Below are 24,938 nucleotides of genomic sequence, written 5' to 3' on the forward strand. Positions count from 1 at the left end.
CGGGAAGAAAGACGGGAGAGAGAGTTACCTACGGGAAGAAACACGGGAGAGAGAGTTACCTACGGGAAGAAAGACGGGAGAGAGAGTTACCTACGGGAAGAAATACGGGAGAGAGAGAGTTACCTACGGGAAGAAATACGGGAGAGAGAGTTACCTACGGGAAGAAAGACGGGAGAGAGTTACCTACGGGAAGAAAGACGGGAGAGAGAGAGTTACCTACGGGAAGAAAGACGGGAGAGAGAGTTACCTACGGGAAGAAATACGGGAGAGAGAGTTACCTACGGGAAGAAAGACGGGAGAGAGAGAGTTACCTACGGGAAGAAAGACGGGAGAGAGAGAGTTACCTACGGGAAGAAAGACGGGAGAGAGAGTTACCTACGGGAAGAAAGACGGGAGAGAGAGTTACCTACGGGAAGAAAGACGGGAGAGAGAGTTACCTACGGGAAGAAATACGGGAGAGAGAGTTACCTACGGGAAGAAACACGGGAGAGAGAGTTACCTACGGGAAGAAATACGGGAGAGAGAGAGTTACCTACGGGAAGAAAGGCGGGAGAGAGAGAGTTACCTACGGGAAGAAATACGGGAGAGAGAGAGTTACCTACGGGAAGAAATACGGGAGAGAGAGAGTTACCTACGGGAAGAAAGGCGGGAGAGAGAGAGTTACCTACGGGAAGAAAGACGGGAGAGAGAGAGTTACCTACGGGAAGAAATACGGGAGAGAGAGAGTTACCTACGGGAAGAAAGGCGGGAGAGAGAGAGTTACCTACGGGAAGAAAGACGGGAGAGAGAGAGTTACCTACGGGAAGAAATACGGGAGAGAGAGTTACCTACGGGAAGAAATACGGGAGAGAGAGAGTTACCTACGGGAAGAAATACGGGAGAGAGGAAAGACAGAGAGAGATGGGGTGGCGGGAGGGGAGGGAGGGGGTTGCGGCAGAGAGATAGAACAAGATGAAAGGAGAAAAGAGCAAGGGGTGGATTGTAATTACAGTAAAACCAGAGAGAAATATTTGTGACCAGATTTGACTGAGAGACTGCATCGCGCAAATTCCAGCTTTTCACCAGAGAAAACTTTTTTTTTTTTAATGAGTTAATTTACTAGAGCATGTCTGAAATAAGTGTCAGAGCTGAACATGAAATAAATGCTTAAACATGTAGCTAGGTGTAATGCTAGAGACCACAGAAGTAAACCTTTCAAGCCTGTTTTCTCAACTCGCTGTTTTCTGCAAGACATTACTCTATAAGCCATATCTCCAAGACTGGTGGGTCAAACTAAACAACCAATATGTCAATTTGAGGCTATGATTCCCTGCTTTCACATGACATGAACAAACGAATATTCCAAAAAATACAATGGCAGTCCCTCAGTCAAATTCGGTCACATTTAATGGAGATATTTCAGAGATTTTTCAGGTACAGTAACAAAATTATAATTCAGATTCAGATTCCCACACATAGGAATTTGTTTTGGCATTATCATGTGTGCATTCAATTCTCATTTCACAAATAACATAAATACAGGGGTGCAGTAGTACTTAGTCATTGGTTACACCAGTCATTAGTCCTACAACTACAAACCCTAATCTCAAACCCTCACCCTAACCCTAACCTCCCACGGGGCAGAACACCTAAACCTAACCTTAACCCATGTCTAACCAATGACTAGTCTAAACCTAACCTCCCACGGGGCAGAACACCTAAACCTAACCTTAACCCATGTCTAACCAATGACTAGTCTAAACCTAACCTCCCACGGGGCAGAACACCTAAACCTAACCTTAACCCATGTCTAACCAATGACTAGTCTAAACCTAACCTCCCACGGGGCAGAACACCTAAACCTAACCTTAACCCATGTCTAACCAATGACTAGTCTAAACCTAACCTCCCACGGGGCAGCACACCCAAACCTAACCTTAACCCATGTCTAACCAATGACTAGTCTAAACCTAACCTCCCACGGGGCAGCACACCCAAACCTAACCTTAACCCATGTCTAACCAATGACTAGTCTAAACTAAGTATGCACCCCTATAAAACATCTCCTTCATGTTATACTTACTAGTGAACAGCGGGTGGAGCTGGAGGGAGTGGAGTCTGGTCTCCTCCACGCTGCAGCCCAGGAAGAAGTCTGGAGCAAAGCGCCTGCAGCAGACGACAACAACGGCAATGATGAACCTCAGAAACACAACAAATACTTTGGGGACTTTTATATTTCACATACAATACTAAACTAAAACAATGTTAAAGATGGAGTGCTACAATTTTTGTATTTTTCCAGTTTTTCATGTGTCTCTGAGGTGACAGTACTTCATTAGACACCCTGGAGTCGTTTTTATGTCCAATGGTGTATTAACTTTGTATTTAGGGTTTCTTCCTGGAGGCTGAACCCTTGACAGTCAAACGGGCCAATGAAATAAACAGTAATATAGTGACACCACACTATCAGCCCCTCCCCTAACCCCTCCCCCTTTATCATACAACTACAGCTGTGGGTGCAGCTTAAGTTCAAGTGGATCACCACCCATCACCGCCCACCAGGCAAACCAGGCATACTTAATGAACTGGTGGGCGTGTCCACATAAAAACAACATTTTAACAAATACTGTACACTTTTTGGAAAAGGTTCTTCCTCCTTATATTATAATAATACCTGATGATCATGTTTTAGGGTGGAATAAAATCGTGGCACTCCATCTTTAAAACGTCCCACTAATCAAAGCATACTGACTGACAGACACACCTGTACAGAACGTAGGACAGTGTATATTGTTGGCCCTTATCCTCCAGCCCAGTCTTTTCCATGGTGACCAATAAGCCGCTCTCTCTGGCTCGGTCGCCCAACAACTCCTGGTGTCGTGGGAGGAGCAGGAAGTCAGGTGGGTCCTCGACGTAATCTACTGGTGAAGCACATGTGACACACACACACACACGCACACACACACACACACACACCAATCACTGTTGATTAGCAAATGTAACAGGTTTTGAGTCACTTGAGCGCATTTCAAAAGGGTTTTTTTGGTCAGCATGAGCGAACAAACAGAGATGTTTCAAAACATGGAAAGTATACATTGTGCCCTAATGGTAGCAACTACAGGCCATGCAGGCCCCATTACAAATGATACTGTAGTCTCTCAACCATGTTGAACACTTAAAGGGACACTTCACCCTTTTTGCAAAAGAATATATGTTAATGACGTTTAGAAGCTTTAGAACACTTTCCTGGAGATCTTTATGTGTGTAATATGTGGTTTTAGATATTTTAGATTGTAGCAGTGAGCCCGGTGTCTCTGATGTCATGGACACTGGGCTCACTTCCTTCCTGGACTACATGTTGTCTCAGTAAGACAGCTCTCCCCCTATCCACAAGGAGGAGCAGTGCACCAAAGAATTATGGGAATTGTAGTCCAGGAAGGTAGTGAGACCAGTGTCCATGAGATCAGAGACAACAGGCTCACTGCTACAATCTAAAATAACTAAAACCACATATTACACACATAAATACCCCCAGGAAAGTGATCTAAAGCTTCTAAACGTCATTAACATATATTCTTTTGCAAAAAGGGTGAAGTGTCCCTTTAATAACCTGGATGTCAGGCTCAAACAAACACACCTTGGAAGTGGAACACGATTAGAGTAACCCACAACGAAGACACCATGAGGCTCCATCTTTTGAAAAACATTTTTGAATAGTTCAACTAGCCCAATCTACATTGACACGTTGTGTGAGCTTATAGACTGGCCATTTTAACTATTCAAAGATGTTTTGCAAAATAGTAAAAAAAAAGGCAAAGAAGTTTAGGGGTAAGGGGTGTGTGTGCCAGGGTATAGCTACTAACTCATGTTCTGAGGGGAATAGCTAGGTGCGCTCTGCCGACCGAGGTCCTCCCGGGAGCGATAAAAGCTGATATTACCTCTTTGGTACTTTTCTGGGGATTCCTCCTTATTCTTGGCGTCAGGGGTTCCGTCTAGTCTGAGGACCAGCACCTCTAGCTCTGCCTGGACGGCCACAAACGCCCCACACAGTGACACCTATAGGGAGGGCCAATACATGTTGGTGTGTAACCCATAGCAAAGCAGCTAACATGTAGCATATTGTCCCTGACAAAACCAAATACATCTTCCAAGAATGTACAGCAATTCTGAGCAAAATGCTCAGAATAGCACGGAGATAGAACGGAGAGGAGATGGATTGGAGATGGAGAGGAGAGGAGAGGAGAGGAGAGGGAGAGGGAGAGGAGAGGAGAGGAGAGGAGAGGAGAGGAGAGGAGAGGAGAGGAGAGGAGAGGAGAGGAGAGGAGAGGAGAGGAGAGGAGAGGAGAGGAGAGGAGAGGAGAGGAGAGGAGAGGAGAGGAGAGGAGAGGAGAGGAGAGGAGAGGAGAGGAGAGGAGAGGAGAGGAGAGGAGAGACCATATAGAGAGAGGAGAGGAGAGGAGAGGAGAGGAGAGGAGAGGAGAGGAGAGGAGAGGAGAGGAGAGGAGAGGAGAGGAGAGGAGAGGCCATATAGAGAGAGGAGAGGAGAGGAGAGGAGAGGAGAGGAGAGGAGAGGAGAGGAGAGGAGAGGAGAGGAGAGGAGAGGAGAGGAGAGGAGAGGAGAGGAGAGGAGAGGAGAGGAGAGGAGAGGAGAGGAGAGGAGACCTGATGAGGTATGAGTCCAGGAAGATGCAGGATGACAGAGCGTTCAAAGTCCAGGACAGAAATGTTGGGGTTTGGACTGGAGTTCTGACCTAGGAGGAGAAACCAAAATAGAGCTGCTCTCATGAGACAGTCAGCTGTACTTTCTCTGTAAACTTTTAACTCGTACTTGATCAGATACTGTCTCCCTCCTTAATGTAGGCTGAGATATAGAGTGATCAGATACTGTCTCCCTCCTTAATGTAGGCTGAGATATAGATATATAGCGGTTGATTAATGTTCCGTCTTTTGATTAATCTCCGTTCGTGGCGGTGAGCGTAACTATTTGATAGGACGGAGATCTCTGCTTTGGCCGCTCGGAGTGTTAACCCATTCTGACCTGAGATCAGATTCATACGAGGTTTCCGCCGGACACACACTGATCTGATGAACCCATTCTGACCTGAGATCAGATTCATACGAGGTTTCCGCCGGACACACACTGATCTGATGAACCCATTCTGACCTGAGATCAGATTCTAAAAATGTCAGTCGTTCTTCGATTTTTCAAAAAATAGCAGACCTACAAGCTCGTATCGCGCCACTCGGTGGCGCGATATGAGCTTGTAGATCTGCTATTTTTCAATAGCTAAAGCACGACATGATGCCAACACCAAAATGGGTGCCCGGTCAGAATGGGTTAACAACAATATTGACAACTGCATTCAGTTCCGTTCCGTTCCGTACCTTAGCATTCAGACTTGGAGTGTACAGCATATACTATACCGTCTCTGTGTGATCTACTGTACCGTGTACTGTACCTTGTACTGTACCTTGGCTCAGACTTGGGTTCTGTTGGGAGCTCTGCCAGAGGGGTTGAATGTTCTGTTGGCTCTGATTAAAGATATATCATTACAATAATTATGTACATGTCAAACAAAGCTTATAGTGGTAAAACATATTAGCACTTGCGCATCATGGGGACCCGGGTTCGAATCTCACGTAGGACATGAACGTTACAGAGTGCAGCTTTTAATAAAAATTTTAAAGAATAGACTGATTTACAATAGGGCCCACCATTTTCAATAGTCCCGGGAGAAAATACAGAATTATGAACAAAAATTAAAAACGTACATTCAATGTAATGTAACACAGTCAATGTATCGAGTCAGTTGATTCAATTCATCTGGTAGGTTTCGGTAACATTTTAATGACTTGGGAGGAGATCATGTAAACAAATACAAAATCCCCAAATTGAGCCATTAATAGCTCAATGCAATGGTGAATAAACAATGACTTGTATTGATGCTGGTATGGTCTCTCGACTCTCTTAACCCATTCTGACCTGAGATCAGATTCATACGAGGTTTTCCACTGGACACACACTGGTCTGATGAACCCATTCTGACCCGAGATCAGATTCTAAAAATGTCAGTCGTTCTTCGATTTTTCAAAAATAGCAGACCTACAAGCTCGTATCGCGCCACTATTTTTCAATAGATAAAGCATAACATGATTCTAACACCAAAATGGGTGCCCGGTCAGAATGGGTTAAATGCAATTATACAAATGCTGCTATTAGACCCCTTTTTTTTAACCCCATCGAATGAAAACAATGCTTTGTCCTCACACTATTCTCGCTGCTGCACCGTCCACCCCCCCCTCCCCCCTTCCCCAGTATACAGAAAGCCGTCCTCCAGTCCTTACCAGGCTCAGCTGGTTCTGTCTCCTCAGAGTGAACAGCACCAGGGTCCCGGCACAGCCCACCACCAGGTCCCCGGTCAGCGGGCAACACGCCACGGCCAGGGGACGCACCGACATGGGGATCTCGATGATCTCCATCTGAGTCCCGCCCCGCACGGACGCCCCGCGCAACAGGTGTCCTAACAGACGCACGCCGACCCGCGCCTTCTCCTCCGCCTGGGTTAAAACAGAGAGGAAAAGACACAGACATAGAAGAAGAGATAGTCGTATAGCCCATTCTGACCTGAGATCAGATTCATACGAGGTTTCCGCCGGACACACACACTGGTCCTGATGAACCCATTCTGACCTGAGATCAGATTATAAAAATGTCAGTCGCTCTTCGATTTTTCAAAAAATAGCAGACCTACAAGCTCGTAGCGTGCCACTCGGTGGCGCGCTATGAGCTTGTAGATCTGCTATTTTTAAATAGCTAAAGCATAACATGATGCCGACACCAAAATGGGTTAAAATAAGGCTTCTAAACCCTAATAGTTTTATGAAAAACATGTTTCTATGTCAGTTGTGCTCAACCTTTTTCATGTCAAGGACCCCCAGAATTATCTGTATTGGGCCACGGACCCCCCCCCCATCTCAAAATATGTTGTTCCAGGGACCCCCGAGAAGCAAATATTTTAGTTAAAAATGTTCGCTCTGAAATATATATTCAAAGATTTGCACCACATTTTCACAACTCTTCAAAAATAGCAGACCTACAAGCTCGTAGCGTGCCACCGTAGATCTGCTATTTTTCAACAGCTAAAGCATGACATAATGCTTAAAACACCAAAAGGGGTTCCCGCCCGAAATGGGTTAAATAGAATAGCGCCGAGTGCCACGCTACGAGCTTGTATAGATCTACTATTTTTGAAAAACCTTGAAAATGTGACGCGAATCTTTTTAAAGATATTCTTTCAGAGCGTACGTTTTTATTTTAGAATCTTTTAGAAAGTTAGAAGCCCAAGAGGCTTATTGAGAACTTCCCTTAATTTGAAGAATCAGACTATACAAAAAAACAATACCGCAGTAATACATTCAGTAGATATGCTTAAATACAAACATACATGCATTACATATACAAATATATATTACAAACATAAAATAAACACCTGCCTACAAACCTACACTCACACATAACCAACTGTATATTTGTCTCCACCAGGCCGAAGGCATGGGGGGAGAGTATGTTTTGCACTCCGTCCGTCCGTCCGTCCGTCCGTCCGTCCGTCCGTCCGTCCGTGTGTGTGTGTGTGTGTGTGTCCGTCCGTGAGCAGCTAATCTCGGCCACCGTTAACCCGGTCGATGCCAAATTTTGCACACACTCTCCCTGGATGCCAACGATGAACCTCTGCCCCAAACTTTCCAGAACGGCCTGTTATAGCGCCACCAGGAGGCCGCTTTGTGCAAAACAAGTTTTTGCACAGCACACCTACAGATTTTGTCCAAACATCACGCAAATTGGTACACAGTCTCTCTAGAGCCATTCAACCAAACCGGTCTTTCATATTTCTCACACTCCATCCTGATTGGTTAAGATTGGCTTCCAAAGTTCACAGGAGTGCTCAGTTTCAAACAAAATGCTGCAAATCATGAACACATCGCGTGATTTCCGTGAAATTGTGCACCCACATTCCCACTAGGCCGAGGACAAAATGCCACATGAACAATTTCAACTCAGCCTCAAGGTGGCGCTATAACTGGCCGAAAAGAGTTTTTACCTCTAACTGCACGGATCTGTGGATAACCTGGTGGAGACCTGTGCCCAGAAGGGCACTTTTTCTAGTTATCCACTGCGTTTATTCATTATTTGACACATTTACAGTGCCTACCTGACACCGCCAGTTGGTGTACGCTCTGAGGTACGTAGCGTTGTTCTTCTCCTCGATAGTTACCAAGTAGTCTCCTACAGGTAGTTTGCAGAGAAAAGACATAAAGACTCAGTGAAAACAGGGGATATACTAGTTAGGCCAAAGCTTTTTCCTTCATTCTCTCCCTTGCTCGCATACATACTACATTAGTGCTATATTAATCCACCATTTCTCACCTACTAGCACACTGAAACACTCATTCAAACTACGTCATGTCGTGTAGTTTAGTTTCTATTTAGCTATGTGACTCCTAAAGGGGGAGAGAGGCAGGAGATCAGAGAGAGTGTTTAACTTAATTAACAGTCTGTTACACAGAATCTACCAGAGAGAGAGAGAGAGAGAGAGAGAGAGAGAGACAGAGACAGAGACAGAGAGAGAGAGAGAGAGAGAGATAGAGAAAGAGAGGCAGAGAGTCAGACAGAAAGACAGACGCGTCATCCCAAACCATATACCACACAAAGACGCTCTGTGATTGGCCAGTGCACTTTTGCAAGGACACGCTGTGATTGGCCCGGGGGAAACGCTCTCGCCAGAACATGATTTACTATTCTGTGCCTGTCGGTTCGAAACTCGAACGGCGCTGAGTCAAACTTCCCAACGTTCTTCTCGGCACCTTGTCTCGCTCGGTGGTGCCTTGAGACGGCGCGCCTCCGTCGCGGTCTAAAACTATACTTTATCGGCCAAAATAAAACAGTGCGCCGAGAGGCACTTCCGTGCTGGCCACAGAAGCGGGACGTGGGCACAAGCAGTTCAGGGTTTAACGTCACCAGAGAGAGAGTTTAGGGTTTAATGTCACCAGAGAGAGAGAGAGAGACAGTGACAGAGTGAAATACGTAGTTCAGGGTTTAATGTCACCAGAGAGAGAGAGACAGTGACAGAGTGAAATACGTAGTTTAGGGTTTAATGTCACCAGAGAGAGAGAGACAGTGACAGAGTGAAATACGTAGTTTAGGGTTTAATGTCACCAGAGAGAGAGAGAGACAGTGACAGAGTGAAATACGTAGTTTAGGGTTTAATGTCACCAGAGAGAGAGAGACAGTGACAGAGTGAAATACGTAGTTTAGGGTTTAATGTCACCAGAGAGAGAGAGACAGTGACAGAGTGAAATACGTAGTTCAGGGTTTAATGTCACCAGAGAGAGAGAGACAGTGACAGAGTGAAATACGTAGTTCAGGGTTTAATGTCACCAGAGAGAGAGAGACAGTGACAGAGTGAAATACGTAGTTTAGGGTTTAATGTCACCAGAGAGAGAGAGACAGTGACAGAGTGAAATACGTAGTTCAGGGTTTAATGTCACCAGAGAGAGAGAGACAGTGACAGAGTGAAATACGTAGTTCAGGGTTTAATGTCACCAGAGAGAGAGAGACAGTGACAGAGTGAAATACGTAGTTCAGGGTTTAATGTCACCAGAGAGAGAGAGACAGTGACAGAGTGAAATACGTAGTTTAGGGTTTAATGTCACCAGAGAGAGAGAGACAGTGACAGAGTGAAATACGTAGTTTAGGGTTTAATGTCACCAGAGAGAGAGAGAGACAGTGACAGAGTGAAATACGTAGTTTAGGGTTTAATGTCACCAGAGAGAGAGAGACAGTGACAGAGTGAAATACGTAGTTTAGGGTTTAATGTCACCAGAGAGAGAGAGACAGTGACAGAGTGAAATACGTAGTTTAGGGTTTAATGTCACCAGAGAGAGAGAGAGACAGTGACAGAGTGAAATACGTAGTTCAGGGTTTAATGTCACCAGAGAGAGAGAGACAGTGACAGAGTGAAATACGTAGTTCAGGGTTTAATGTCACCAGAGAGAGAGAGACAGTGACAGAGTGAAATACGTAGTTTAGGGTTTAATGTCACCAGAGAGAGAGAGACAGTGACAGAGTGAAATACGTAGTTCAGGGTTTAATGTCACCAGAGAGAGAGAGACAGTGACAGAGTGAAATACGTAGTTTAGGGTTTAATGTCACCAGAGAGAGAGAGACAGTGACAGAGTGAAATACGTAGTTTAGGGTTTAATGTCACCAGAGAGAGAGAGACAGTGACAGAGTGAAATACGTAGTTTAGGGTTTAATGTCACCAGAGAGAGAGAGACAGTGACAGAGTGAAATACGTAGTTCAGGGTTTAATGTCACCAGAGAGAGAGAGACAGTGACAGAGTGAAATACGTAGTTTAGGGTTTAATGTCACCAGAGAGAGAGAGAGACAGTGACAGAGTGAAATACGTAGTTCAGGGTTTAATGTCACCAGAGAGAGAGAGAGACAGTGACAGAGTGAAATACGTAGTTTAGGGTTTAATGTCACCAGAGAGAGAGAGAGACAGTGACAGAGTGAAATACGTAGTTTAGGGTTTAATGTCACCAGAGAGAGAGAGAGACAGTGACAGAGTGAAATACGTAGTTTAGGGTTTAATGTCACCAGAGAGAGAGAGAGACAGTGACAGAGTGAAATACGTAGTTTAGGGTTTAATGTCACCAGAGAGAGAGAGAGACAGTGACAGAATGAAATACGTAGTTTAGGGTTTAATGTCACCAGAGAGAGAGAGACAGTGACAGAGTGAAATACGTAGTTTAGGGTTTAATGTCACCAGAGAGAGAGAGAGACAGTGACAGAGTGAAATACGTAGTTTAGGGTTTAATGTCACCAGAGAGAGAGAGACAGTGACAGAGTGAAATACGTAGTTTAGGGTTTAATGTCACCAGAGAGAGAGAGACAGTGACAGAGTGAAATACGTAGTTTAGGGTTTAATGTCACCAGAGAGAGAGAGACAGTGACAGAGTGAAATACGTAGTTTAGGGTTTAATGTCACCAGAGAGAGAGAGAGACAGTGACAGAGTGAAATACGTAGTTTAGGGTTTAATGTCACCAGAGAGAGAGAGACAGTGACAGAGTGAAATACGTAGTTCAGGGTTTAATGTCACCAGAGAGAGAGAGACAGTGACAGAGTGAAATACGTAGTTTAGGGTTTAATGTCACCAGAGAGAGAGAGACAGTGACAGAGTGAAATACGTAGTTTAGGGTTTAATGTCACCAGAGAGAGAGAGACAGTGACAGAGTGAAATACGTAGTTTAGGGTTTAATGTCACCAGAGAGAGAGAGACAGTGACAGAGTGAAATACGTAGTTTAGGGTTTAATGTCACCAGAGAGAGAGAGACAGTGACAGAGTGAAATACGTAGTTCAGGGTTTAATGTCACCAGAGAGAGAGAGACAGTGACAGAGTGAAATACGTAGTTTAGGGTTTAATGTCACCAGAGAGAGAGAGACAGTGACAGAGTGAAATACGTAGTTTAGGGTTTAATGTCACCAGAGAGAGAGAGACAGTGACAGAATGAAATACGTAGTTTAGGGTTTAATGTCACCAGAGAGAGAGAGACAGTGACAGAGTGAAATACGTAGTTTAGGGTTTAATGTCACCAGAGAGAGAGAGACAGTGACAGAGTGAAATACGTAGTTTAGGGTTTAATGTCACCAGAGAGAGAGAGACAGTGACAGAGTGAAATACGTAGTTTAGGGTTCAATGTCACCAGAGAGAGAGAGACAGTGACAGAGTGAAATACGTAGTTTAGGGTTTAATGTCACCAGAGAGAGAGAGAGTGACAGAGTGAAATACGTAGTTTAGGGTTTAATGTCACCAGAGAGAGAGAGACAGTGACAGAGTGAAATACGTAGTTTAGGGTTTAATGTCACCAGAGAGAGAGAGACAGTGACAGAGTGAAATACGTAGTTTAGGGTTTAATGTCACCAGAGAGAGAGAGAGACAGTGACAGAGTGAAATACGTAGTTCAGGGTTTAATGTCACCAGAGAGAGAGAGAGACAGTGACAGAGTGAAATACGTAGTTTAGGGTTTAATGTCACCAGAGAGAGAGAGACAGTGACAGAGTGAAATACGTAGTTTAGGGTTTAATGTCACCAGAGAGAGAGACAGTGACAGAGTGAAATACGTAGTTCAGGGTTTAATGTCACCAGAGAGAGACAGTTCAGGGTTTAATGTCACCAGAGAGAGACAGTCCAGGGTTTAATGTCACCAGAGAGAGACAGTCCAGGGTTTAATGTCACCAGAGAGAGACAGTTCAGGGTTTAATGTCACCAGAGAGAGACAGTTCAGGGTTTAATGTCACCAGAGAGAGTGACAGAGTGAAACACGTACCTATATTGCTGTGGTGGATGCTCTTCACGGTGCCCATGGTGGCAAAACGACAGATCAAAGGACATCCTTCCTGGTCCACGTTGTAAGCCTCCACCTTGGGTTTAGTAGTTCAGTTTTATTATTTATGACTTGAGAACAACTTACATTACATTCTGTAACCTTTTCTCTTTCTGTAACTCAACCACAAGCCCCACTGAGCTGGTTTAAAGGTATATTCAGTGATTTCACTTAATTCAAATATCACTTATTTTTTTGTTTTGTTGTGATAATCCTCCCTACTATAGAGTGTGCTGGCCATATAAGGAGTTCCTCCCTGTCCCCAGTTAACCCCTGGGGGTCAAAAAACCTTAGGTTTCGTTTTTGACTCTCTATCCTGATTGGACGAAAGGCTGGGTCCCACAGCCAAAAACGAAACCTAAGGTTTTTTGAGTGAAATCACTGAATATACCTTTAATTCCCACACAATAATGTGGGATATGCAAGCCACTCTTCAACCACTAGGGTTGACTCATTCTGTATCAGTGCACATTGTTTGTATTCATACATTTGTAATGAAATTAATAAATAATAATGATAGTAATACTACTACTACTACTACTACTACTACTACTACTAATAAAAGGAAAAAGGTTAAAAATATATATCTAAAAAAGAAACAGACCTTGCATCCTCCAGAAGCAACCACAAACAGGGCTCCTCCGCCACAGCACACCAGGCCGGGCTCCTGCTCCACCTGAGGAGAAGAATACATCAGACCACTGGTTCTGAACCTGTGGGTTCGGGTCGGGACCCCGTCGTCCCCACATGACTGCAGCGGAGCCGGGCCAAACTATAGCATAAATCTGGTCAAACATTGGCCAAATTGTCAAATACGATAATAGAATTATATACCTGATGTACAAGTAGATCGGCTATTTTAACAATATGTATGTGTGGAACCGAATCGAACAAAATGTAACGCCTCAACTCCTAATTCCAAGTGCTTGTCAGGGTGGGGGCTGTTCAAATGTGATTACTTTAGGATAGAGAGAGAGAGAGAGAGAGAGAGAAAGAGAGAGACACACACAGACCGACATAATATGATTATTTTAGGAGAGAGAGAGACACAGACAGACAGACACACAGACGCACAGACGCACAGACGCACACACACACACACACACACGCACACACACACACACTTTACTGACCTGTACAATTTGCTGTGATGCAAATGGGTGGCAGTTGTAGACCTGCACCATATTTCAGGTAGGTATAGGTCAGTGGTTGAATTTTGCTTCACAGTGATGTAGTTTTTCCACCCTCTGTTTCGGTGCTGTGCCAATCTAGCATCCACAAGGCTGATGATCAGTGCTTCCAGGCTTCACAGCAAGAATGCCTGGAGGAGATTTAATTAGCCTAAGTTATTTAGTTTTTTTTATATACAATTTAGACCTAAATTATTCCCAGCAAAATAAAACTGGTAATAACCCTTTGATTGATGGATTAAAATGTATTCCACAGTATACGTAGAATAGGGTGACCCAGATGTCCCTCCTTGCGTGGGACAGTCCCTCATTTCCAAGACTTTTCAGGCGTCCCACAAATTGAGACCCTGTCCCACATTGTGACTGGCAGGCAATTGCATTAAATGTTCAAATGCCCTAATAGTTAGTCCCATAATAGTTGGCCTTCTGCTCTCTCATTGTCTCTCCCTGCAAGTGTTTTAAGCATGTTAAAATAGCATAGAAATAAAGCATGATTTTTATGATAGCCAATATTGGTCGAATATGACATCAAGGCTATTAATAGCAACTCATGTAATAAGTTGCTACTCCAGTATGGCCTGTGTGGGATAAGTGGGACGGGGTCCCCGTCCCACTTATCCCACACATGTGATACTTCTGTCCCTCAAATGAACAGTTTGGATCTGGTCACCCTAACGTAGAATGAATCGGTACATTTCAAACGAAAGCAAAGGTCAATACGAAAACTGCTACTTTGAGGACGGAACCATGAAAAGCATGAAAAGGCTTGTTTACCTTTACTTAAAAAGGTCAGGTCTATAATGCATTATAATGCACTAATAATGCATTATAATAACACTCACTCAGCGTCGGAGAGGAACAGGCACTGTCAGATCAGTTACGCAACGTTTGGGAAATCGAATCCCTTGGAATCCACATGAAAGAAATGCATTCTGAGAAGGAATACATGGCAGTGTATCCCAAGCCGTGCATTGATTGATTGATTGATTGATTGATTGATTGAAATATTTATTAACCCATTCTGACCTGAGATCAGATTCATACGAGGTTTCCACTGGACACACACTGGTCTGATTAACCCATTCTGACCTGAGATCAGATTCTAAAAATGTCAGTAGTTCTTCGATTTTTCAAAAATAGCAGACCTACAAGCTCGTAGCGCGCCACTCGGTGGCGCGCTATGAGCTTGTAGATCTGCTATTTTTCAATAGCTAAAGCATAACATGATGCTAACACCAAAATGGGTGCCCTGTCAGAATGGGTTAACAGTTTGCAGAATTACAGTACATTTCAAGCACACACTCAATACAAAGACTGTTAACTGTGAGTGGACGACCCAATTAAGCATTAAACTTGTTTACAACAGGGTCCACCATGTTCAATTCATCAAAACATCTAGAGACATACAAATATAGACACCTCTACATAGTTAAAGAACAGAACAGGAATTCATCATAAAGGAAGCAAAAAGGGAAAAGAAAAATATACACTCACTCGTCATATATGTTCATGAATCATAATCGTGTAGGCTATGACAACGTTTTATGCTGGTCAAAATGCATCCATTCAGCTCAGTGGAACAGCACAATGTAACTACCATAATAACTTAATAGGTCATGCAAAGACACTTTATGACTGACTAGGGGGGGGGGGGGGGAGGGGTCCATTCCATATTCATTTCAAATTCATATTAATTTTTAAAAAAAGTGTTTGGGAACAACTGGTAGCCTATAAAATAAATAGAGAACAGAACGTTTCCAGTTATAATACTTCGTCCTATCATCAGGCTCCTTCTCTCCTCGCCTCGCCCAGCCTTTAATGTCATACAGAGACAGTGATAGCAGGATGATGGTATTAATTATGTATACATGACATGTACATCTCATAGTAATGGCACTGGTACATCTCCTACAGTATTAAATAACTGCATTTATATCATATAAATACAACATTGTGATACATGATTCTATGTCATTGTTGTTCCGCTTTTATGTGGGTGGGATCTCACCTCTAATCGATATCACATGCAGTCTTGTGAGCTATATACGATCAGCCCCCGGCGGGGGGAGTTGGTTGGTTTGGTCCAAATCAGCAGAAAGTACACTTTAAACGTAGAAGACTCCATTTCAACTCACGTTCTGTGAATGCAGATACTGCGACTCTTCTTCGCCAATCGGACAGACAGGAAAATAGCTGTCAAATAAATACATGGCTTTATATGTTTTCAGTTTCCACTCAACTGAACTCACTCACGCTGCAAAGTAGGAAGTGGTCGTTCGCCACAATAACATCATGGACCGCCCTCTCCGGCCACCCCATTGGTTGGTTTTCCTTACAGTAACATTAGGGACCGCCCTCTCCGGCCACCCCATTGGTTGGTTTTCCTTACAGCATACATGGGCAACTGGCGGCCCGGGGACCACATGCGGCCCCCACCTTCAGCTAATGTGGCCCTCAGATTAATTTCGGAATACTGATATGTTATTGGTTTCAGGCTGTTACAATTCCAAACATTCAAACATGACCCGCTTTAATTACTTACAGTCTAAATTAGTAGCTTGCTGAGTAGTGTTACAAATAATGTTATTGTCTTTTTTTTTATGTCCAATATATTTGTATTCATCAAATTACTTTTCAGGAACCCAATTAAAAATAGCAAAAAAATATTCATTATTTCAATTCAAATGTATTTAAAAAATAGCCGATCTACAAGTTCAAAACGCGTCGCATTGCGACGCGTTTTGAACTTGTAGATCGGCATACATTCTCCATAATATGCCGGGGCGTCCGCCGGGCTCCGCCCATTCTAATATAACTACAGCAATTTTCAAATGTTTTTTATATTTTATGTTTAACCTTAGGATTATTATTTGTTTCATTTGATGCCTGATTTGTTTAGGCCTATATTCATATTTTCTACAAAATAAAAAAGGAGAAGAAGAAGAACTTATTAAGAATAAAAGGAAAGCATGATTGTCTTTTTTCTGTGACCCCTTTTAATTGTCGAACTCCAAACTAGATTACTTTGAAGAAACTTTAGTAGTTTCAACTGCCATTAAAACAGGGTTTTTTTTATGGAAGGTTTTTGGACAGTGTCCTGCCCTGACTGGCCAGCTGGTGCACAAATAACGGTATTCGTGATAAACTAGGAAGTCATACCGCTTGTGTTGGTGTAGTTACAAAGCAGTACCACATGGGGGCAGTCGTGGACAAACAGAGAAAGGTAATAGGTCGGTCAAACTTTTAGAGTGGGAATAAAATATTTTACAGACAGGTTGATCAGAAGAAACCAAGGAACCATGGTTCCACTAAGTTAATTATTAATTTATAGGCCATCAGGGGACTTTTATAGACCAATAATGGTAGCTTATATAGATGCACCATTTATACTTTGTAGGCTACACCATATAAAGTATTAGCCTATACACTTGTTTACAAGAGCGTCCACCGTTTTCAATTCATCATCAACAAAACCAATCCTATATACTTTAGTTTTATTCTCTCAGTTAATATTATACGGTTCTCATCTGATTCTGAAAATAGAATACCAAAATGGGAATGAATCATAATCATATGCTGAAGATTTATCATTTTTATATAGGCCTACCGGTACTTAGCGCGCGTGTCGTGTTTGATATGCGTGTCACATCAAAAATGATTGATTTATTGATTGATTGAAATATTTATTAACAGTTTGTAGAATTACAGTACATTTCAAGCACAAACTCAATACAAAGACTGTTAACTGTGAGTGGACGACCCAATTAAGCATTATACACTTGTTTACAACAGGGTCCACATTGTTCAATTCATCAAAACATTTAGAGACATACAAATAGACACTTCTATGTAGCTAAAGAACAGAACAGGAAGCATGTGTAAGCTCACCGTGACCAGAGTGAGTCAACGCATTGCGCCGTGCGGGGGTGATGCGTTGAACTTGTGACCATGCAGGAGACAGCCGACAGGAGGGCGAATGTGAGCTTGGCCGCTATATTCGGTGCGTGGCGCGACACCGACGCCCAACTAACTAAAAGTATAAATCACCCCTGAGCGGCTGAGCCCCCCCCCCTCTCTCTCTCTCCCCCCCCGCCCCCTTCACACACTGTCTCTCTCTCTCTCTCTCTCTCTCTCTCTCTCTCTCTCTCTCTCTCTCTCTCTCTCTCTCTCTCTCTCTCGCTGTCAGTCAGACACTCAGATGAAGATCCTTGCATGGGGTCAGGTTTACAGGTAGTGTTTTCGTCATGGCAGTGCCACCATGCAGGTTAAGCCAAAGGTGTAGCCGTGATTTCAGTTGCATTTCCCAAATGCAAAGAGCAAAAGCAAGGTTAAATAATATAGTTTCTCACAGCAGTCAGTCTCTCTATAACCTCCAGTAAAGAACTCTGCTCAGCATTCCAGGCTCGATCGCTGCGTCGCTTATGATCCTGCAAGGTAAGTTGTTTTGTTTTTTTAGCCTAAAGCAGGCACTTTAATAATGCATATATTTATAGCCTATAGCCTACCTGACAACAATCATTGCATTATTTCCTCAGTCATTTTTAATTCAAAATAAAACAGATATAGGCTACATACAGGCAGGCTATTCTTTAAAGACATTTATTTATGTATGCACATGCTTGCAGCATGCTATCGCGGAACGGAATTCCAAATCTCCACTCATCTATATAATACAATAGTCATATATCTATGCATGACTGAAAAGTGATTACAAGCTTTGAATTAAAGAAATATCTACGCTATTTTGCGAGCAGAGACGCGACTGCTTGTTTTAATGGTGTTTTTCATGTGATGATGAGCTGCTGCTCAGGTGATTTATCACCGTGACGTGCGCGCGCACACTCACGCGGACATGCGGCGCTCTTCAGGAATGCCCTTACCTCAGAGCAGAGTCATGCAACCCCCCCCCCCCCCCCCACCCCCCCCCCCCCCATACATATACAACCAAACATATACCGGCAGCAAAGTCTGACACACACACACACACACACACACACACACACACACACACACACACACACACACACACACACACACACACACACACACACACACACAAACTTAAAACTATATAGGTATTACCTGCAGCCTGCAGGCTATGCAAACCGATGTAATTTCATGGGCATGTAGCCTAGTGTGTGTGTGTGTGTGTGTGTGTGTGTGTGTGTGTGTGTGTGTGTGTGTGTGTGTGTGTGTGTGTGTGTGTGTGTGTGTGTGTGTGTGCCCATCCTGATGTTTTATGGAGTAGTCTTATATCTTAAGCAGGCCCTATACAATTCAATTCAATTCAATTCAAAGGGCTTTATTGGCATGGGAAAACATACATTTACATTGCCAAAGGAGAAAGTATACAATAGAGCACCGAAGTCCTGACGTAACTCGCTCATCCCGACGATTCCCCTGGTTCACGGAAGTAGTTTCTCTATGGAGAATAACATGGGGTGATCTTAATATCGTCTACTATAAGCGTTGTGGTCCAAAAATAAACAAGCTGTCTCGGCGTTATTGTCAGGAAGGTGTCTCTGTATCGTTTGCAACAGTCAGTCACTCATATATGATACAGTCTGCTTCTAGCGAAAATCTAACTAATTCAGCAGCAGTAACATTAGCGTTTTCTCTCAGTCAGTTGATTCTTCATATCCATGTGAGTGAAGCGGCCGGGATGACATGTTTATTTTTCAAACACAGTTCTTATATGAATCAATCTAAAACTCCTCCTATGGTGATTTCAATGCAACTAAACAAATACATGAACCTGGGGACTGACGCCCTCTACTGAAAGTGACGTCAGACTTCGGTGCTCTATACAACAATACATGCAGCAATACAATCAAAACTTATAAAAAATGATGTTCATTTGAAAGTCAGAATCTTCAATAGATCAATGTCTATGTATACCAAGATCACTGGATGCAGGTATAGTGCAGGAATATACACAATGATAAGTCTTTAGGGTAGTTGTGTTCCATTCGATATCCTTCTCCTATCACAGCAACTCACGGATCGTGCTGCTGCGTTTGCACATTGTTGTACTTCGCCCAGCAGATATGTGTCTCTGATGTCTTGGTACAATGGACAGATGGTTAGGAAATGTATAGCTCGGTTTCCACTTTATTTTGTGTGCAGCATGGGTGCATACTGCATAGTCTGTCTTCTCTCGGGATACAGGTCTGCCTATATGACGGCCTTTCTCGATCGCAAGTTTTCATGCTCAGACCCATGACCCAGCCACACACATAAGCAAATATTTATTTTTAAAGGTTGTTTTGTAGATCGGCTAATATCTTTATAACCAAGAGCTATACAGTAAAGTGATTAGTCTGATTTTGATGTTAAAGGCTATTAATTAAGTCATTTTGTTGGGGACTCCCTGCTGGAACCCCGTCAAGCATGCACCTGGGAGTCCCTGGACCCTCACTCTGAGTAGTACTACTGCATTAACCCATTCTGACCTGAGATCAGATTCATACGAGGTTTTCCACTGGACACACACTGGTCTGATGAACCCATTCTGACCTGAGATCAGATTCTATAAAAATGTCAGTCGTTCTTCGATTTTTCAAAAATGGCAGACCTACAAGCTCGTATCGCGCCACTCGGTGGCGCGATACGAGCTTGTAGATCTGCTATTTTTCAATAGATAAAGCATAACATGATGCCGACACCAAAATGGCGTCAGAATGGGTTAAGTCACATCTCATGCCGCGCTGGTGCTATCAGTACTGGGACAAGGTCCATTCGTCCATTCGTTATTCTGGAGAATCAGGACAGAATTTTCGCTGACCTTCCATAAATCCAGAGTGTTAATAACTGCTTTTGAGCGGTGCTATACCCACTCCAACGTGTGGCTTTGTGTGTATATGTCTACCCCCCCCACTTCACACAAGTGTGACTTTTGAGGGGCGCTAGCCCCTCCTATGCCCAGCTTTGTGTGTTTGTGTGTACCCCATAGTGATGATTTGATTGGCTGAGCGCGGAATGTGACGACAAAAAAAGAAATGAGGACAGAAAAGTGAGGACGCCAATTGTGATTGGACCGGAATGGGATGATGTATGACGATAAGAGCGCCCCTCACTTCACACTAGTGTGATTATTTTTGAGGGGCGCCATAGCCCCTCCTATATACAGGTTTAATGTTTGTGTTTAGCTCAATGTTTGTTTTAAAAACCCCATTGACAATAAAGAGAATTTAACTTTTTATTTTCTTTTTACACTGTTTGTTTTAATCACCTAAGACGTAAGATGATAAAAGCGCTCCTCACTTCACACAGGTGTGATTTTTCACTATGTAGAGACTACTAAAGGTCTGAAGCTATTGTCTGCTGCATTTAATGTAGCTTATTGTAGGCATATAGGTATCAGCTCAGTGGCCTTGTGGTTAGAGTGTCCGCCCTGAGACTGGGAGGTCGGGGGTTCGATTCCCGGCCGGGGTCATACCAAAGACTCTAAAAATGGGAACCAGTGCTTGACACTCAGCATCAAGGGTTGGGGGGTAAGTCCCTGTGACATACTAGCGTCATGTCCAGGGGGTGTACTTGTACATCAAGCTGCCTCACGCTACAGAAACAGGAGATAGGCCTCCTGCCCTATGGGCCCCATGGCTCGGCGAGGCTATACCTATATAGGTAGGCTATGTTGTAATGCAAGGTAGGTACAGTAGGAGCAATGAAAGACTCAACATGCTGCATGCGCAGCTATAGTAGGTTAATGGCTTAAAAAAGAACATAGTGCATTTCGTTACCCGAGTCTTCGAAATCAGTTTGTGACCCGGAGGGCAGTGGGGATCTTAAGAAAACCACTAGGATATTACAGTGTGACGTGATAATGGCCTTTTCCCGGGGGAAGAGGCAGTGAAAGTCATCTAGTGTTTCACACAAATAAGATGTTTGCTGCTGTGTGTGGCTATAGCTAGCTGCAAGCCCAGCCATGCTTAAACACCTGTGTGCGGTTAACAGAGCGAGAGAGAGAGAGAGAGAGAGAGAGACGTAATTTCAGATGAAGTCCTTAATTCCACATTTCCCTCTGGCAGTGGTTTAATATGCCCACACAAACAACACACACACACACACACACACACACACACGCGCACGCACAACCACTCAGTCGCCACACATAAAGACATGCATGCACCAAATGCTGGAGACTAGTGCTCAAGCGCTTTCATGTGGCTCCCGGTCGGCATTAAATGCTCTGTGAGGGAATTTGGGTGATGAATGCAGGATGGGAACACACACAGTCAGAGAAGACAAGGAGAAAGGAAAGGAGATGGAGTGTGTGTCTGTGTGTGTGTGTGTGTGTGTGTGTGTGTGTGTGTGGTGGGGAAGGACATAATGTATAGAGAGGAGGAGAGCGCTAGAGGAGGTGTGAAGGAACAGCAGTGAGTTTGGAGAGAAAAGGAAAGGAGAAGAGGGGAAGAGGCGTGGTGGACAGAAGCCAAGTGGAGAGATGAGGGGAGAAGAGATCAGAGCAAGGGGGGGGGAAAAGAAAGTCAGCGAGACACCCATGAATCCGACTACCCGATATTGCGACCATACTAGAGTCCCATACGAACGGGGAGCATATTGGTTCCGACACATCATTGGTTCGAAGGAACATTGGTCCGACTCGGGATAGGGTTGGGGGTTAGGTTTAGGTGTGCTGCCCCGTGCTCGCGGTTATGGTTAGGGTGAGGGTTTGGGGTACGTAGTCGATCGGACCAAACCAATGGTATGTCGGACCAACGTATAGTAACCCATACGAACCCTATCCCCAAACCCTAACCGCACGCAGAAGCCACGGGGACCGCATGTAATTCCGACGGAGCATTAGTCCGACCGATATGTCGGAACTAGCGTCTGCTCCTGTGCTTGCGGTTATGGTTATAGGTTAGGAGATGAGGTGGGTTTGTCGTTTGTCGGACCAATGACTGTAGTCTGAACAACGTACTGCACCCCGAAGCCACGGGTGAGTCTTAACTAACGGGATGTCGGACTAATGCGTTCCCCCCAGCGAGTGGAGCCCCGGCTCCCAAACAAGATATGTTGAAAACTATACTGCCTGTCTGACCATGGGATTTGTTATTGTTACGTAGTAAAACCCAGAGTGAAAAAGTAGATAAATAAGCACTGAAGTTTGGTTCACTGTCTTTATACCCCCACATGATTAACCACAGTGAGTTTTGTGACACCTGCATGGTCTTTCCTCTAGCACCACCAACCTGGCACACAATATACAGTTATGTCTCAAATACAATCTAAGGAGCAGATTGCCATGAAACCAACTTGTCTGTCCAAATACTTTGTTCCCAAACAAAGATATCACAAAATGTGTTATCTATAGCATGTCAGGAGCAGCCCAGACTGTAGGGGCTGCTAGCGGGGCAGTTTAAGAGACTTGTTTTTGTCCCCAGGCTGGTAGATTCCCGTCTCCCTCCTTTGCCCCTTAAACAACTATATAGTTATTCAGTCTGCAACGTGAGACACAGAGATGCACTCTGTCATAATTCTAAGTGCCTCTATAGTTACTGTAACCTACAGGCAGCTTCAGACACGTTCCGCTTGGCACACAACCCACAACGTTATCCTTGGTGTGGGAACATTTACATTGATTAATCCACATACCTCCATAATATTTATTCAAACACGTAACCTTCTGATATCATGATAATATTATGTGCAGGAATGCAGTTGGACACTGTTGTAATAGGGGCTCGTATTAACCCATTCTGACCGGGCACCTATTTTGGTGTCAGCATCATAGTATGCTTTAGCTATTTAAAAATAGCAGATCTACAAGCTCATATCGCGCCACCGAGTGGCGCGATACGAGCTTGTAGGTCTGCTATTTTTGAAAAATCGAAGAGCGACTGACATTTTTAGAATCTGATCTCAGGTCAGAATGGGTTCATCAGACCAGTGTGTGTCCTAGTGGAAACCTCGTATGAATCTGATCTCAGGTCAGAATGGGTTCATCAGACCAGTTTGTGTCCGGTGGAAACCTCGTATGAATCTGATCTCAGGTCAGAATGGGTTAAAGCCGGATGTCTATGCTCACCGCAACCTAAAGACAGAAGCTTTTCCCTGTTTGAATAGTTTTGGGTTCGCCACAAACCAAAGGCTTCAGTGTGACTTCGTATAGATTATAGTAGTCTGTGGTGGTGGAACACACCCTCATGGCCTGTGGGTGTGTGGGAAAAGAATCATGATAAATCATATAATGATGAAAAAAATGATTCACTCAAAATAAAGTTGTATTGATTTGCAGTGACCCTTCATTTCCTCTAAGTCTAGGAGAGTCTAATAAGGGCACAAGTGGACCCAAACTATGCCATAAAAACGCAATCATGCGGATCTCAAGACCGACATGGGAATAGTGTGGATCTCAGACTGAGGTTTTAGGCCATTTTATAGGCCTGACCTCAAAATTAAAAAAAAAAAATCCTCCAGTTTTCTGAAATAAATATTTTCACGATTTTTCAAAAATAGCAGACCTACAAGCTCGTATAGCGCGCCACTCGGTGGCGCGCTATACGAGCTTGTAGATCTGCTATTTTTCAATAGCTAAATTATAACATAATGTTTAAAACACCAAAAGGGGTTCCCGCCCCAAAATGGGTTTTTAGGCCGACCAAAGCCTATATTACATTTAAGAATTAAATATAAAAGATAAATAGTGCAAAAAGTAGGCTATATACATAACTAATAATAGAATAGAATTAGTGGAGGTACTTCTGAGCTCTTCAGGCACACTGACACACAGACTGACCCTCTAGACTCCTGCATGCAGCTGCACTGCCATGCTGTAAAAATACTTCCGTCCGACTGCATAATTGTGCAATTGGTGCACGCCACACATGCACCCCGCCCACTTGTGGAGAATAGAGTGAAGGATGACTGATTTGACCGTGCAACCTTTTTCCCCACACCTCTGTGGCTATGGTTTTTTGCACCACTGAAATCTCAGATGTGCATTTGTCTTTGTAATGAGGGGTTTATGTAACACTGTAACCCTGCAATCACGTGGCTCTCTATGTACAGTTGATGGACATCCTTCTATACCGGAGGAAGATTTGTTCTTCTCATAGCATGTGCTATAATTTTAATGACGATTTATTTTCGGCATTTTCATGCTTTATTCATATAGTTTCAGTGAGGAAACAAGGAGGGAGAGAGAGAGAGAGAGAGAGAGAGAGAGAGAGAGAGAGAGAGAGAGAGAGAGACAGACATGGACATGCAGCAAAGAGCCTCAGGTCGCATTCGAACCCTGGGCCAGCTGTGCAAGGACTGAGCCTATACCAGGTGAGCCCTAGAATATAGGTCAGCTCCATATACTATATGGAGATC

General features: G+C 43.8%; 1 protein-coding gene across 4 annotated transcripts in view; it reads right to left on the minus strand.

The window, feature by feature from the left end:
- Window positions 1–15,875, minus strand: part of hps3 (HPS3 biogenesis of lysosomal organelles complex 2 subunit 1) — a 40,732-nt gene extending 24,857 nt beyond the window's left edge. For 2 of the 4 annotated variants that reach the window (XM_083767781.1, XM_083767784.1), the window contains exons 1-11: window positions 15,625–15,825; window positions 13,560–13,747; window positions 13,031–13,102; window positions 12,370–12,463; window positions 8,190–8,263; window positions 6,325–6,537; window positions 5,451–5,511; window positions 4,642–4,730; window positions 3,918–4,035; window positions 2,744–2,900; window positions 2,063–2,145 (exon numbers count right to left, since the gene is read on the minus strand). In XM_083767781.1, the coding sequence (XP_083623907.1) occupies window positions 2,063–2,145; window positions 2,744–2,900; window positions 3,918–4,035; window positions 4,642–4,730; window positions 5,451–5,511; window positions 6,325–6,537; window positions 8,190–8,263; window positions 12,370–12,463; window positions 13,031–13,102; window positions 13,560–13,610 (1,012 nt within the window). In that variant the 5' untranslated portion in view covers window positions 13,611–13,747; window positions 15,625–15,825. Of the gene's footprint in view, window positions 1–2,062; window positions 2,146–2,743; window positions 2,901–3,917; window positions 4,036–4,641; window positions 4,731–5,450; window positions 5,512–6,324; window positions 6,538–8,189; window positions 8,264–12,369; window positions 12,464–13,030; window positions 13,103–13,559; window positions 13,748–15,624 lie in introns of all 4 variants that reach the window. The other 2 variants (XM_083767782.1, XM_083767783.1) reach the window with 2 other exon arrangements.
- Between the last annotated feature and the right edge of the window lie 9,063 nt (window positions 15,876–24,938).

This window comes from Protomyctophum parallelum (assembly GCF_964188405.1).
Source record: "Protomyctophum parallelum genome assembly, chromosome: 6".
In the NCBI taxonomy this organism is placed as follows: domain Eukaryota; kingdom Metazoa; phylum Chordata; class Actinopteri; order Myctophiformes; family Myctophidae; genus Protomyctophum; species Protomyctophum parallelum.